Source organism: Ornithorhynchus anatinus, chromosome 6 (genome assembly GCF_004115215.2).
Source record: "Ornithorhynchus anatinus isolate Pmale09 chromosome 6, mOrnAna1.pri.v4, whole genome shotgun sequence".
Taxonomy (NCBI): Eukaryota; Metazoa; Chordata; class Mammalia; order Monotremata; family Ornithorhynchidae; genus Ornithorhynchus; species Ornithorhynchus anatinus.
In genome coordinates this window covers 21,468,218-21,483,497 of record NC_041733.1, presented here as the reverse complement: position 1 = coordinate 21,483,497, position 15,280 = coordinate 21,468,218, and the positions used below count along the sequence as shown (strand labels likewise).

At 60.9% G+C, this 15,280-nt stretch overlaps 1 protein-coding gene across 5 annotated transcripts in view; it reads right to left on the bottom strand.

Moving 5' to 3' along the window:
• Nucleotides 1–3,549: 3,549 nt before the first annotated feature.
• Nucleotides 3,550–15,280, bottom strand: part of KDM5C (lysine demethylase 5C) — a 29,668-nt gene continuing 17,937 nt past the window's right edge. For 4 of the 5 annotated variants that reach the window (XM_029067400.2, XM_029067402.2, XM_029067404.2 and 1 more), the window contains 21 exons: nucleotides 14,908–15,089; nucleotides 14,616–14,774; nucleotides 11,869–11,988; nucleotides 11,507–11,665; nucleotides 10,816–10,997; nucleotides 10,493–10,655; nucleotides 10,274–10,393; nucleotides 9,901–10,095; nucleotides 9,493–9,674; nucleotides 9,236–9,360; nucleotides 8,838–8,997; nucleotides 8,444–8,540; nucleotides 7,939–8,297; nucleotides 7,466–7,604; nucleotides 7,179–7,358; nucleotides 6,887–7,027; nucleotides 6,097–6,627; nucleotides 5,866–5,923; nucleotides 5,318–5,517; nucleotides 4,994–5,188; nucleotides 3,550–4,859 (listed from right to left, as the gene is read on the bottom strand). In XM_029067400.2, the coding sequence (XP_028923233.1) occupies nucleotides 4,851–4,859; nucleotides 4,994–5,188; nucleotides 5,318–5,517; nucleotides 5,866–5,923; nucleotides 6,097–6,627; nucleotides 6,887–7,027; nucleotides 7,179–7,358; nucleotides 7,466–7,604; nucleotides 7,939–8,297; nucleotides 8,444–8,540; nucleotides 8,838–8,997; nucleotides 9,236–9,360; nucleotides 9,493–9,674; nucleotides 9,901–10,095; nucleotides 10,274–10,393; nucleotides 10,493–10,655; nucleotides 10,816–10,997; nucleotides 11,507–11,665; nucleotides 11,869–11,988; nucleotides 14,616–14,774; nucleotides 14,908–15,089 (3,656 nt within the window). In that variant the 3' untranslated portion in view covers nucleotides 3,550–4,850. The remainder of the gene's footprint in view (nucleotides 4,860–4,993; nucleotides 5,189–5,317; nucleotides 5,518–5,865; nucleotides 5,924–6,096; nucleotides 6,628–6,886; nucleotides 7,028–7,178; nucleotides 7,359–7,465; nucleotides 7,605–7,938; nucleotides 8,298–8,443; nucleotides 8,541–8,837; nucleotides 8,998–9,235; nucleotides 9,361–9,492; nucleotides 9,675–9,900; nucleotides 10,096–10,273; nucleotides 10,394–10,492; nucleotides 10,656–10,815; nucleotides 10,998–11,506; nucleotides 11,666–11,868; nucleotides 11,989–14,615; nucleotides 14,775–14,907; nucleotides 15,090–15,280) is intronic. The other variant, XM_029067401.2, reaches the window with a different exon arrangement.

The window sequence follows — 15,280 nt, the reverse complement described above, 5'->3', positions numbered from 1 at the left end:
TTAATCACTTGAGGCTCACAGTTAATCCCCATTTTACAGATGAGGTAACTGAGGCCCAGAGAAGTGAAGTGACTTGCCCACAGTAACAACATTGACAAGTGGCAGCGGCATTCGAACCCATGACCTCCGACTCCCCAGCCCGGGCTCTTTCCACTGAGTCATGCTGCTTCTCGTCACATTTTCTGTCTGGCAAGACTGGACCAGAAGTATCTGAGCCCTTCGAGCTTTAATTCTACCCCCCTGGAAAACATGAGGACTGGGCCCATGGCTCTACAGCTCTTACTCTCTTCTCCTACCCCAAATCATTCTTCCCATACTCCTTTTCTTCCAGCAGCTCTGGGAGCCAGAAGACATGGGTTCTAATCCCAGCTCTGCCACTCATCTGCTGCATGACCATGGCCAAGTCACTTCTCTGTGCCTCGGTTCTCTCAGCATGGCCTAGCGGACAGAGTACGGACCTGGGAGTCGGAAGGACCTGGGTTCCAATCCCAGCACTGCCACTGGTCAATTGTGTGATCTTGGGCAAGTCACCTAATTTACCGTGGGCCTCAGTTACCTCATCTGTAAAATGGGGATTGAGACTAGGAGCCCTATGTGGGACAGGGACTGCATCCAACCAGATTATCTTAGTTCTTAGTAAAGAACTAAGCTTTAGTAAACCCCAGCTCTTAGTAAACAGTGCCTGGCACATAAAAAGTGCTTAACGAACACCACAATTGCTATTATTCTTAGACTCTGAGCCTCATGCGGGACCTGATCTTAGTTCTTAGCCCTGCCTCTGGCCTGGAAGGCCCTCCCTCCTCACATCTGACGGACGATTACCGTCTCCAAGTGTCAGCACTCGGGATTGTGCAAATATAACCCTTGGGAGGGGCGCTGAGGCTTGCTCCCATCGTTCATCATCCCCTCCCAGCTCCACGGCACTTATGCACGTAACGGTAATTTATTTGTAAAGGTAATTTATATAATTATCTGTCTCTCCCTCTCGAGAGTAAATTCATTGTGGGCAGGGCCTATGTGTTATATTGTACTCTTCCAAGTGCTTAGTACAGTGCTCTGCACACAGTAAGTGCTCAATAATTGGTCTACTACAGTGATTGGTACATAATAAACACCTAAATACCACTGTTATGATGTTCCTCTCTGGCTGCTGGGCCATCCTCCTAGCTGACACCAAGTAGCTCTGTCATTACCAGCCAGTTAAGAATGGCACAAGGGAAAGGAAGCGAATTTTCATGACACTGAGGTCCCCCATCAGCCAGTACACCAAGATTGTATCCAAGACAGGCCCCAAGGACTAGCTTGCTTTGCACCGTTAAACACCACTCAACCGGCTGCTTGGACATTAGGAATGATATACCCCACCTGAAGCTAATGTGGTGGGTCAGGGGCAAGGGAGAGGAATCGCTGTGGGGAATGGTTGGTAAACTTGGACCCAGGAGTTTGTTGTTGTTTTTTTACTAGACCTTGGGTCTCTGTACGAGGGGCTTGGGAGGAGAGAGGAAGAGGCCTGAGGTAAGATTTGATAAAGATAAATAAGGATTCAGCATTAGGCCTTTCCCCCACTGACCCCGTTAGGGAAAAATGGAGCTGGCTCCACAGAAATAAATTGGGAAGGCAGTTTCAGAGAGGAGATTCCTCTTGTTGCATCCTCCTCCTTCCTCCCTTCACCCATGCAAAAATCAAAAGAGGTATCCACCCCTGTAACTTGAATACCTTGAAACAGTTGGAATTTCCCCACCTCATCTGGCCCCGGCTACCCTCCTGTGGGAGAGTGGCCGGCGGCGGGGCGGGAGGGGGGCGGGGGGGGGGGGGGGGGATGGCTGGACAGGTGGGCAAAGCCTGGGTAATCACATCCTGAACTTGTGGATTCCACTGGAAGACCCAGGCAGCTTTAGTCACCCCAACCCAAGTCGTATCGGCCGTAAGCTGTCGGGGCGGGCAGAGGGAGAAGCATATCGTGATTCTCATCTTCACCACCACATGACACCTGCCATTCTCCTCTCCCCTGCCCCACCGCTCCGATGCCAGGAAGAAGAAAACCGAAAGAGGAACTGAGTCCAACTTCAGAGGGGCTTGTTCCCACACCTCACCTATTCCTCCCCACCGCCCCTCAAAATGTGCGTGCACACGCGCTCCTTCCTCGGCGCTGCCAGCCTCCCAAGTTAACCTCTTGTGTTGAAGGAGGTGGGAGGGGGAAGAAGGGGAATGGAGGGAATGCCTTCCTGCCTCCCACCCCTACATTATTGGGCACCTCTTTCATTAGCTCATCCTCTGTCTCCTAGAGGAGGGTCCCTTCCGCTAAGCTCACTTCTCCCAGGTTTGTGAAAGGGGAGAACAGCTATTTTCTCATTTTACAGATAAGGAAACTGAGGACCAGCAGTTTAGTAACTTGCCCAGGGCTACACAGCAAGCAAGTGGGAAAACCAGGATAAGAATCCAAGTCTTTTGACTTCCAGGCTCATGCTCTTTCCACTAAGCCGCACTGCTCTCTAAGTGCCTGCCCGATCCGGAACGGACACCGGGCCTGCCAGAGGGCAGTGAGGAGGTCTTCCCAAGGTGCGGGCAGTCTCAACTCCAACTTCTGACCGGCTGAGTGTCCAGGGCAGCAGGCCCAGGCTTGGGGCCTCCGAGCAACTCTGGGGCCCGGGCTCCCATCCCATCACTCCGTTGTGGGAGCCAATGCCGCCACTTAGGAATATATCCTTTCCTGACCTGAACTTCTGGTCCCCTCTCGAGAAGGCTGGTACCGGGCCCCTCGCCCCCAGTCCGTTCAATCATCGCCTGAACCAGACCCACCGGGGTGGATCAGCGAGATAGAAGGGGGACAGAGCCTATGGTCTTCACGGCTTCTGCTCCTTCTCCTATTGGCCCCTGTTCTTGAGCCCAGTGGGCTACCCAGGACAGTCAACCAGTCCACCCCATAACCACCACGTTCGGGCATGTCAGAAATCTTCCCCGGGTCCAACCTTGTCCCCGTCCCTCAGAGAATCCTGGGCAGGCCATGGGGACGCGGCCAAAGAGAGAAAGTTAGCGAAACCCACTGGGCTGGAGTTAGGGGAGGGCCAGAGCAGCGGACTGTTCTGAAGCGGAGCCCCGAGAACAGGTAGGAGCGTGGCGGGGAGGGCTCATCGCTCAGGAACCATCCATCACGGAAGCAAGGACGTTGAAGCCTCGATGGCCAAAGCGGAAAGCTCGGGCTACGGACCGAGGGAGTTGAAGAATCAAGCACGGCTGGGAAGGGGACGGAGAAGGGATGGGAAGGGACAGGGATACTTACCTGTGCAGGGAGGAAGAGGAGGAGGAGGGGACTGGGAGGAAACGAGATCATCTGCGAGAGTTAAGAATGGGTCACTGGGCAGAGAGCGGAAACCGGACCATCACAGCCCCAGAACCTCTCACGATTCCTACCGCAAAGCCACAGGCTGGGGAAGAGCTTCCCACCCACCGTCTTCGGGCCTAGACACCAGGCCCGGTCTAGAACCGAGTACACCTGGTCCTGGACAGGTGAGCTGCCTCCAGCCTCGGAGAAATGTAGAGTGGAGTCGCTTTTTCAAAAAACATTGCTAACTGCTTTATTTCTAACAAGAGGAAAATAATAAAATAAAATTAAAATAGGCAACAGCGGGAACAAAGTGTTTCCTGTTTGCTTTTTCCTTTGAACAAATTAATTACACGCCAACAACGGTCTTTCCTTACAACGTGAACCGGGGGATGGGGGTATGGCAGAGAGAGAGAGAGAGGACGGAAGAGGGAAGAGCTGAGAAGGCCATGAGGAGCAGCACCAAAGAAGCTTTCTTTAGACCACGGGGAGCTTCATTACCTCCAAAATTTAATAAAAAAACATAATACAATAATGTAATGTGCCCCCCCCCCGGGTAGAGACAGACTGGCAAAAATGAGAGAGAGAGAGAGAGAGAGAGAGAGGAGGGGAGAGAGAGAGAGCACGCAGAGGAGGTAGAGAAAGAAAGATAAAAGAGTGAAGTAGTGCGAGAAGATGGAGAAAGAGGCAGAGGGAGTTGAGAGGAGGGGTTAGTGTAAGCACAGCCCCCTGAGAAGGGACTTCTGGGCCTCTGGGGGAAGCCTTTAAGGAACCAGGTGTCGGCACCTGGGGGAGGGAGGGACAAGAGACAGAGGCCTGCAACTTGCACGCCTCTCACAATGACTTCTCCCTGCACGGGGAGGGGTATACAGTCCCATCACGGGGGCCCCAGAGCCCCACCGGGGCCCTTTAGTCCCTTACCCCAGCCCCAGAGTTTTGCATATTTACCAGCAATTAGTGGGAGCCAGCTCGGCGTGTCGGGGACCCCGGGAGGCCCCGGGGTCCCACCAACTTCCTTCCCTCCACTCCCTGGAATGGTGCTGGCCAGGCCGGGGAGGGGGAGGGCCGCACGTCCGCCCGTCCGCCCCGGGGGAATGCTGGTAGGAGGCCCCATGGGGGATGCTCCTCAGTGCCCGGGAAGGGGTCCCGCGACGCCCCGCCCCGCCCCGGGGCCCGGTTGGCCCGCCGAGGGAGAGGCGGCGGCCGGCGGGGCGGGGGCGGGGCCGGGGCACGACTCCGGCCGGTGGCTCCGGTCCTGCGGGGTGCCCGTCGAGGCTGAGGTCTGAACGATACCTTGGATTCAGAATAGAAAAGTTACATCCTTCTGGGCAGAGTCCAGGGCACAGCTGGCGCCAGATCCAGAAACAGAATGAAAGGTGGTTGGGAGGGAGGTCCCGGGCGCCTGCCCTTCCGGTGCCCCCAAATGTGGGGAATTAAGTTAGAGCCAGCGTCCTCTGGGGCTCGGGGAGGCGGGGCGGTGTCCGCGGGCCCCGCCTGCCCTGGCTGTGTGCACGTCCGACTCCTGCCGTCACAACTGCTGGACAGAGACACGGAGAGATAGAAAAACCGAGTCAGGAGAGCGGGGGAGCGGAGGGGAGCCGACGTGAGGCCGCCCGGCCCGGGGCGGGGGCGGGGGAGGCGGGGAGGCAGAGCGCCTCTCGACTCTCTCACCTCCACTCCGTTCTGGCTGCAGTCAGTGTCCGCGAGCTGTCCAGGCTCCAGGGCCTCCTCGCCCCCCCGCACTCTCTTTGGCTCTAGCTCCTCCTTGGGCACCGGCGGGTACTCGCCCCGTTCCGTCTTCCGTTTCCGCTTCTTCTCCGAATCCCGTCCCCGGGCCCTGGCCCCTCGCCGTTCTGCCTTCTCCAGCTGCGGGCGGGCGAGCTCCTGAGCCTCGGCCACCTCCCCCGCCCCCGCTCCCTCCACACCGGCCGGCCCCGGCCCCGCTCCCCCCCAGCCCGCCCCGCCCTCCGCTCCCCGGGGCCCGAGGCCGCCCACCTCCAGGAGCGTGCGCAGCCTGGTCAGGTCAGGCTCCCGGGCGGCCTGCAGGAGCTGCCAAATGCTGTGGTTCTCATCCAGGGTCACCTCCAGCAGGTCGCCCTCCATCATGAGCTCCTCCAGGGGCCCTCGGGCCGTCTCGGGCAGCTCCAGGACCGGGCCCTCGAGCCGCGGCAGCAAGGACGACAGCAGTTCCAAGTCTGCGAGGGGGCCGGAGGGAGGAGACCGTACACCGTAAAAATCTCCGCTGGGCGTCCGGCCCCTCGAGGGCAGGGAGCGGGCCGCCCAGCCTACTGCATTTGGACTCTCCCAACCACTCGGTACACGGCAGGCGTTCAATAAGGAGAGGAGAGAGAACGGGGCTGGGTTCTCGGCACCCGCTCCCCCTCCCGGAGTACTCCTGGGCCTGTGGGGAAGAGGTCTACGGGGCTCCTCCCCCCTCTCAAATTTCTCTAAGGAACACGGCGGGTGGGGGAGGTCGGCTGTAATTCTAGCCCGACCCCAGGGACCCAGTGGCCTCCCGGCCCGCTCCAGGTTGCACCCCGTACCTGAGCTCACTGGGCTGGCTTTCTCCGGTGTCGTGCTGTCTCCGTTCTCCAGGGCCGCCTGGGAGAGGTGGGGGTGAGAGGAGCGGCCGAGGCCCCCTTTCTCCCTACCGAACGCCCCCCAGCCCAGCCCCGCGTCACCGGAGGGGAACCTCCCACCCCGCCCACCGCGGGATCCTGGGGGTGGCCGGGGCCGGGCCCGGCCCGAGAAGCCCCGTCTCGCACGCCCTTCACCTTGGGTGGCTCGTTGCAGCTGCTCTCCTTGAGGGTGGTGGCCAGGCGAGCAGGGTCTCCCTGCAGCCGCTGCCGCAGTTCATCCAATCGCCCCAGCAGCCCTGCCACGTCCCGCGAGGCCAACACCTGACGCGCCCGGTCCTGCCACGTGATGGCACGCTCCGTCAGGCACTGCAGGGCCTCGCCCTCGGGCAGCCGCACCGGCAGCTTCTGCAGGGCCACCAGCAGGGCCAGGATAGTCTCCAGGCGGGGCCGACGCGACCGCATGCACAGCGGGCACAGGAACTTGGCGTCCCAGTCCCACCAGGCCAGGGAGGGGCGCTGGGTGCCCAGGCGGGGGGGTGCCACGCAGCCCCCGTGGAACCAGTCCCGGCACAGGTCGCACTGCAGCGCGGCCTCGCCCATCGGCTGCCCGCACACGCAGGAGGCCGCCGACGTGGGCAGAGGCGGGCACGGCTTGGCTGCGTTGGTCCGGCGCAGCTGCAGGATGCCCTCCTTCTCCTTCTGCTCCCCCTCCTTGAAGGCCAGGATCTGTGCGAGGAGGGTAGCGTCAGGGGGGACCCGTGACCCGAGTCCCCTCCCGGAGCCGGACCCCTGAGAGGGGGAGGCCCCGAGGCATTCCACGCTCCCTCTCGGGTCCTCGTCAGGCGGACCCCTCTGATAAGAGGGGGCGCTGGCCGGAGCGACTGGCCGCGGCAACCCCGGGCTGGGGGCCGGGCCTGGGACCCGGGAGCACTTGGCTCACTGGGGGTGGCCCCATCACCCCTCCCCCATGGCCGCCGCCTCTCACCACAGAGCCAGGGTCCCTGAGGTCTTGTGCGGAAAGGCCCAGGCTCTCTGTGTCTGATTTGTACAGCCCCAGTTCCTTCTCCTTTTTCCACTTGGTGCGTTTCATGCTGTCTGAGCCTGCATCTGCGCAGGGGCACAGCACCTGGGGACACGAAGAGGCGGGGCCGGGCGATTTAGAAAGCCGGAGTCTCAGCGTCCTCTTCTCACCTCCCTCCCACCCCGTTTCCTGAAACCGGGCACTCCTGGGAGTCGCCGCCTGGAAGGAGACGCGCGTGCGCCCACCGGCGCCTCACCTCAAGCAGGGTGTAGCACGAGTTCTTCTTCAGGAAGGTCTTGGAGGCCTTTTCCCGCCACGAGTGGGCCGTCAGGACCTGCAGCTCCAGCTGCCGCAACTCCTCCAACCCCACGGGTAGATCTCGGCCCACGGCCACCAGTCCCTCCAAGTCATCCAGGCATGGGTAGTGGTCTCCGTTCTACAGGGGTTGGGAGGAAGTGAGGATGTGGGGGGAGAGGGGAAAAGGGGGTTCCTTGAGGCATCGCCTGGAGGAGGGAGGATGGACTTGGGGATGCCATCGCTCACCTGGATCTCCTCCACGTCGGCGATCCAAGCCCGGGCCTTGGCCAGTGCCTCTTTGAGGGCAAGGATGTTGGGCAGGTGGACGGGGATGTTCTCCGCCTCCCTGATGATGGCTTCCAACGTGGCCGGGGGGTGCTTCTGCCTGCAGGGCCGGCGACCGTGGGGAAGGAGAGGGAGGTGAGTCCTCGCGGGTGGGGGTGGGAAAGCATCCCTCTTCACTCTGCTCTCTGGCCCCAGACCGGGTCCCCCGGAAAACAGGGACAAGCTTCGCCGGGGGCCTGGCCTCTCACGATGCCTTTCCCACCGAGGCCCAGCCCCTGCCCCGTACTGCCTTTCTCCAACATTAAGATGCGGTGGGGACGCCAAAAGGCACAGCTCCAACCCCGCCACCTCCGCCACACGCAGGGACCATCCCTGCCAGGAGAACAAGGGGAAACCCCACCGCCCAGGCCTAGCCCACAGCGGGGCCCGCACACCTGGCCTCCAGGCAGATGTGAGCCTTCTCCTCCCAGCGCTCCGCGATGGTGAGCAGCTCCTGCAGCTCAGCGAGGGCCTTCTCCACGGCGGGGCTGGGGGCCACTCCAGCCCCGGAGGTCAACAGGCCCCGCATGACGGCCAGCGTGCCCCGCTGGGCAGGGGGAGCCAGGGCCCGCTTCACTTCCTCCAGCCAGCGGCCCTGCTGGATCTGCCGCCTCAGCCGTTCGGCCTCGGGCACCTCCACCCCTAGCCGCTGCCCTCGCTCCAACAGTCCGGGCAGCTGGGCCAAACTAGAGGGCAGAGCCTCTAGGGCCTCCTGTACCTCCAACTGGAAGGCTTCCACCTTCTCCAGCACACCCTGCAGCGAGGACAGAAGGGCAGGGGAGTAGGAGGAGATGGTCAGGCTCCGCTCAGAGCCCTACCCTCGGAACCATTTCCCCGAACCCGCTCCCCTTCTCTTGCCCTCATTTCTATCCCCCGCTCTTCCTTTCCTTCCCAACTCACCTTGACATCGCCGATCTGATGCATGGCACAAGGCAGGTTGCCCATCTCCTCGATGAAGGTACGCAGCTCTTGCAGAGTCAGGTGTGGGGGCTCCACCCTTCAGTGCCAGAGGTGGGTGGAGGGAGAGGAAGAACACATCAGCCACAGGGGAGGGGAGGGGAGACCAGGGAAGATGGAGAGATCCCACCCCCCCACTCCTCCCCATCAATTGAGAGGCCAGGTCCTCCGTGGATCAAGGGGACCGGCTGCTGTGCCCGTCCTTCCGACCACCACACCGGATTCGTTCCGGGACCGCTTCGGGGAGTTCCCTTCAGGTCATGGAACATTTCAAACCGGCCCCTCCTCCCAGCTTGGCCAGCCGCCCGCATCCCCCCATCGCCGCTCCACACGGTACCCTGGATCCTGGCCGCTGTCCTGGCCGCTGACCAGCCCCAGTGCTTGCGAGACGCATTTCTCGGCCTGCGTCAGGCAACTCTTGAGTCTCTGCAACAGATCGCTGTGAGGGAACCTCCGCTCCCGAGCCTCCGACTCCAGGGCCCGCAGCTCCTCCAGGCCTGGGGGACGAAGGGAGGGTGTGGGTGCGAGGGCAAGGCGACCCGCTCGGCTCAGGCGGCCTCCCATTCCCACTCCCCTCACCAGCACCTGGGACGCCCAACATCGAGGGCTGTGGAGAGATGAGAGGGAGGGAAGCCTAGCAGGCCTCGGGGCCTGGGGATCTGAGACTGACAGGATAGCAGGGGCTGGGGGGGAGCCAAGGAAGAGGCAGGGCCCGTGAACCCGGGTGCCACTCACTGCGCTTCCGTCCGTCCTCCAGCTCCAGGGCCACACGCACTTTGTTGGCCCAAGTGTCAAAGGACTCGGCCCGAACCTTCAGTTTATGCAGCATGGCAGGAAGCTCATCCAGAGTGTACCGGTATCTGTGGGCACCAGCGGGGTGAGGGGCGGAGGAGGGGGACACGGGTATGTCAGAATTTGCTTGCCCTGCCTCCCACAGAGCTCTAGCAAGCAAGCCCCAACTGTGCCCGGCGGGTAGGAAGGGCACGCCTCACCGTAAGTACTGCTTGCTGCTAGGGCACTTGCAGAGGTCTTCGATGTGAGAGAGGCAGACCAGTCCGTCGGGACAGTCATAGCAGGCCAGGGCTGACAGGAAGCAAGTGGTTTTGCACTTAGCACACTGACGCTCGTCGTCGGGGAGTAGCTCGAAGGCTTCGCGCTCCGCCTCGGTGATGCCCTGCGGGGGATTTGAAAGGGGCGGTGGAAGACGGCAGAGGTCGGGGAGAGCCAAACAGCCACCCGGTCCCCGGACCCGGCTCGCCTGAGTGACCCCCGTGGGCGTATGCCCCCGGCCCGGCCCGCCTCCACCCACTCTAAAAGCCAGAGGGGCGGTGCCCGTGGCCAGTGAGGAGGAGGAAGCTGCCCCCCCATGCCCTCGAGGGCCCTTCCCGGCCCACCCCCACCTTCTCCAGCAAAGCCTTCCGCAGCCGCCGCTCCTCCTGCACCATGATGAACATCTCCTTGTGCACAGCCGCGGCCAGGTTCAGGTCCAGCTTCTCGGGACAGGCGGCCATCTTGCAGATGAGCTCCTCATGAGAGAAGACGCAGTAGCGCCGCAGCCTCCGGTAGTGTTCGATGCACTGACGCCCGGCGGGGAGCTGTGGAGACGGGGAGCGGTGAAATCCTGCTCCAGGGAGGAGCCGGGACCATGCCGACCCCCAACCGTCCCCGGCCATTACAACGGGGACCTCGACTTAGGGCTCCTCAGCCACCGGCCCCTCTCGGCGTTAGGCCTGCTGCCCGTCCCGTCCCTTTTCCCACTTGCCGCCAGCTCACCCAGTCAGCAGTGCAGAAGTTCACAGCTTCGGCAAAGTTGTAGCCCTGGTTGAAGCCGCTGTGGTAGGCCCGGGGGAAAGTGATGACGAACTCCCCCGCGCACTGGTTGGTGCGGACCACCTGGGGAGAGGGGAGAGGTTGGAGCGGACCGAGACGGGGGGGGGGGGGGGGGGGGGAGGGGGTGGCGGGACCCAAGACGGCCGACAGGCTGGCACTCACCGGCACGCCGTGGGACATGAGGGTGTTGGGGTTCATGAGGGTGACCAGCTGATGCAAAAGGTCGGGCTGGCTTTCGAAGAGCTCTGGGGTCAGCTTCTTCATCACGTCCTCCAGGTGCTCTGCCGCAAATGAGGGCACCCCATACCACGTCTTGGGCTCGCCCCTGCTCGTTGGGAGAAGGGACACAGATCACACCGGGAAGGATCGCTTGCCCCAGATCTTGCCCAGGAGAGCTGGCCCGGGGGTGTATCTCCCTCCAAACTGGCCCACCCACAGGGCGCTCAGGGACTAACATCCACAGGTTCTCCCTTGGGGGCTCTCACCAGTGGAGGTAGTTAATGGAGTAACTCCAGTGATCCTCGATATGCCAGCAGAAGGCGGAAAAGACCATGCCCACATACAGCCAAGGGACCTTCATGCCCGAGATGTCGGCATTGATGTGACACAAGACCGACTGCTCCAGCACAGGCATCACGTTCAGGTTCCAGCCACTGGCTGCGTACTCCTGCCAGGATGTGAGACACAGAGACTTAATCGGGTAGTACGGGGGCAAAGGAGAGGAGGCGCAGGGGTCCGGGGCTACCTGTCGGTCCTGGAATCTTTGCCTGGCTGAAAGGGGCTTTAGGGGAGCAGGTGCTCGCCGTAGTGGGCCAGAGGGCTCCCCTGAAACAGCCGCCAGGCGCCCAGCGTAGGCAGAATGGGGGCTAAGGGGGAGTGGGGGGGGAGGGAGGTCCTCATCCGGGACCACCTAACAGGGACCCTGACAGCCAGGGGCCAGGCGGATGCCTGATATGGCGCGACTCTGCGAAGAGGGAGAGGAGCGAGCCCACATCGCCCACGCCCGGTGAGAAATCCCCAAGAAGTTTCCTTCTCCAGCCAGCCCAACCAGGCTGAGCGGTCTGAGTCAGGGCCAGGAGAGGCTCCTCTCTGCCTCTGCATCCTGGGAGCCCCGCCCCACCCACCCAGATCTCCCTACCCCACCCTCCAGAGAGCGCCAAGCTGTCCTCCACCGACCTCCTCTTCGGGGGACAGCTGCCTCTTGCCGTCGCTGATCGGGAAGCCGCTGCCAAACTCCTTGGAGTGGATGTCGGCGCCGTACTCCACCGTGACATCCTCCTCGATGCTGTTCACCAACCTCCAGAACTCCTTCTCCACCAGCTCTGTGGGAACCATCTAGAGGAAAGGCGGGAAGGGTCACGGAGAGGGGCGGCAGTCGAGGGTTCCCCTTCCTCACCGCTCCGGGACCGCTCCCGCTCCCAGTCCCCCTCTTGGGGTCTCAACCAGCTAATCACAGATCGCATCCCGCCGGATTCCCGGGCGCTGTGTCCCTGCATGGGGCGGGCGGGCGGGGCCGTTGGGTAAGACCGGCCACCTACGTGCACGGGCATGTTAAAGTAGTCGGCCTTGAAGGAGTCGGCCATCTCGCCGAAGCTCTGCAACGTGTACTCTCGTGTGGCCTGCTCAAAGCCAAACGCCTCCGGGGGCCGCTTGCATTCCTGAAATAACGATAAAAACAATAGCAAAATTATTAACGATAACAATAAAATTCTATTCGCTAGGAACATATATGTGCCAAGCAACGCCCTAAGCACTGGGGTAGATACAAGATCATCAAGTCAGACAGTCCCTGTCCCACATGGGGCTCACAGTCTAAGGAGGAGGGAAGCAGCGTGGTCTAGTGGAAAGAGCCTGGGTGTCAGAGGACCTGGGTTCTAATCCCGACTCCGTCTGCTGGGTGACCTTGGGCAAGTCACTTAACCTCTCTGGGTTACCTCATCTGCAAAATGGGGATTAAGACTGTGGACCCCACAAGAGACCTGGACGGTGTCCAACCTGATTAGCTTGTATCCACCCCAGTCCTTCAGTACAGTGCCTGGCACACGGTAAGTGCTTAACGAATACCAATAGGAAAAGAAAAAAACACAAAAAACAACATCAACAACAGAAAAATAAAACAAACCATACAGGTATTGAATCCTTATTTAAAAGATGAGGAAACAGGCACAGTGCAGTTAAGTGACTTGTCCAAGGTCACAGAGCAGGCACTAGGCCATGCTGCAACATGGGAGAGGATTTGTCATCGGGTGGTGGCTCAAGAGGGCAAATACAAGAGATTCCCCATCCCACCACGAAGCTACTCAGTCCCTCGGGCTCTAGCCTCTTCTTGGGGACCTGTGGTCTCACGGGTCTCGGTTTGGAGTGTCCCACCATTCCCGGAAGACGGAGAGGGAGGAAATGTCCGAGCCAGAGGCCAGAACGAGCCTTACAACCCCACCCTGCCCATTACTACAGAGCAAATGTCTTTGGAGGTTAGGTCTTTGCCAGGCAGCTGGGATCAGTGGGCACGGGACTAGGAGTTATTAGCCAGGCAGCTCCAGAACTGTACGAGCGAGAATGCACGAGGCAGAGTTGGGGACGGGGACCTGGACCCGCTTCGAACAGCTACGGCTAGAGAAGCGACAGAAAAGCAAGAACTCTGGCTACCAGAATTTGTCACCCGGGGAGCTGGTCTATGGTGGTTCCCGCTTCTTCAACAGAGACTCAGCCACTGACCCGACTGGGAAGTACTTGAGGAGGTGGCTGTCCTAGGCACCCCCTACTCTGGACTGAGTGAACGGCAGTTTGAGGCCACGTCAGTTTCCTTTCAGGCTGTGGGAGCACCCCCCTTCACTTCTACCCATCAAACCCTCCCCGCCGCGAAGAGAAGGCCAAGAAGAAATATGCACTAACACACTTAGCTCTGGTAATAACAGAGTCTTTCTCTGAATTTAGAGAGCAAGGTCTAGGCTAGGGGCAGGGAACAGGTCATTTTGAAACTCTGTACTTCCCAAGCACCGCCCCGGACGGTCGTTCGATAAACGCTTCTACTGCTCTCTCCGGGCTGGGTTCTCTTCCCTCAGACACTCTCGGGTCCGATAACTTTCCAGGAGCAGGCAGAGATCCCGGTAGAGATCCCGGCTTTCTCCGCTCCCACGACCCCAGGAGGAAGCGAAGGAGAGGACAAACAAACCCAGGGCCCCCTGCACATCTCGACTGAAGCTGCCACTGGCCCCAGAGCCCAGATGGGTAACCTCAGCCCCCTGCCCGCTGTCCTTCCATCAGAGGACACTCTCTAACCTCAGCCGCCCTTGTCCAGGAGAGGGCCTTTCAATGGACGCATGCCCAGGTTTTCCTTGACACCGGCTACGCCACGGTGAATTGAAGCGAACCCCTGGGGTGGGAGAGCGGAGGTGGCAGTGATGCTAAGTCCGACTCCCAAAACGTCGGCATCACTTCTCACGTTCCCACATCGGCGGGCCGCAGGCGATAGGAGCCAGATCAAACCGACGTCTCCTCTGGCCCGGTCTCTCAATCCCGGTGGCTCTACAGGGGGCCGACCACAGCCGTTCCTAAAACCCAGAGGGCACCTCTGCTCCTTAGCAGGGAGGGAAAACTCACAAAGAGTCTGGAGCTCGAGCCCCGCCCTGGGACAGGCCAGCACTGGGGTTCAACTGGTGGACACCTGGCATCACCCAAGAGCTAGTCACAAGATAGTTGAGAGGGTCCCTCCCTCCCGTCCCCGCCCCACAGACAGGCCACCGAAAGACAGAGAGACAGAGAAAGAGACAGAGACAGAGACAAAGACAAGAGATGTAGAAAGCTCAGACAGCTTGCAAAAGGCCCTAAGACTCAAGGTGAAGCAAAATGCGCGTCAGACCGCTAAAGGCCGGGCCAGGGGGTGTAGACCCTGGTGTTAATTTGATCCTGCCAGCCCCGGAAACAGCCCTTCCGGGCCAGATTCAATTGTCCCAATCTGCCCCAGGGTGGCCAACCAAGTCCTAGACCGACTGGACTTCCGAGACCAAGTCACTCCTGGACAGGCAGGGTCCCAGGGTGAGGCAAAGTCTGTTCCACCAGGGGACTTGGAGATTGGGATTGGGTTTCCTCCGCCACCTGGGGCCCCTCCTGCTTCGCTGGCAGCCGGAAATGGACTCCCCCCGCTGAACTCCAGGCATCCCAACCCCCACCCTCTCCCACTGGCCCGACTCCACACGGCAGGCAGGCAGCCTCAGGCAGGACAAGACCCGCTCCTAGAGGCGGGTCCTCGGCACCCCTGTGACCAGGGCAGGCGAGGGGGTCTTACCGCCATGACGCACTTCGGGCAGCGCCAGACGCCCTTGGGGATCTCCGGCAAGGGAGGCAGCAGGCAGAAGATGTGGTAGTTGTCATCGCAGCCATCGCAGAGGAGCAGCTTGTCATCCTCATCTCCCCGGCCACACATCCGACAGATGTACGAGTCAATCTGAGGGAGGAAGCGGGGAGGGGCCCCCACGTGGGTTTCAGAACTCTCCGGGGCCACGTCACCCATCTCCAGGGAGCCTCGCTGATACCTCCCGGCTACCCCCACCCTCGACTGCTCCGCGGAGGGTCCTTACAAACTGGGCATTGCTGTGGTTCCTACGCAGCCGCATTGTCATCTTGGTACAAGGCTCGGGGCTGTGACTCAACTCCTCCTTGCCGTCCAGATAGGCCTTGGGCGAAGCCGGTTCCAGCTTGAGGTCGACACCTGATTCTTCCTTCACCACCACCGTGGGGGGACACTCGGGTCCATCTTTGTCTGTGCAGGGACGCAGAAAAGGAAGCTCAGCAGGGCCACAACTTGGAAGGAAGCCCACGGCTCAGAACCTTAGGCTCCCATCCGTCCAACTACCGAGGTACCCACCTGGATGAGGTGCAAGTCAACTGCCCCCCAGTAACCCAACCTGGCTCTATCAAGCTCGTAGACCAGACAGGGTAAACAGCGAGTAG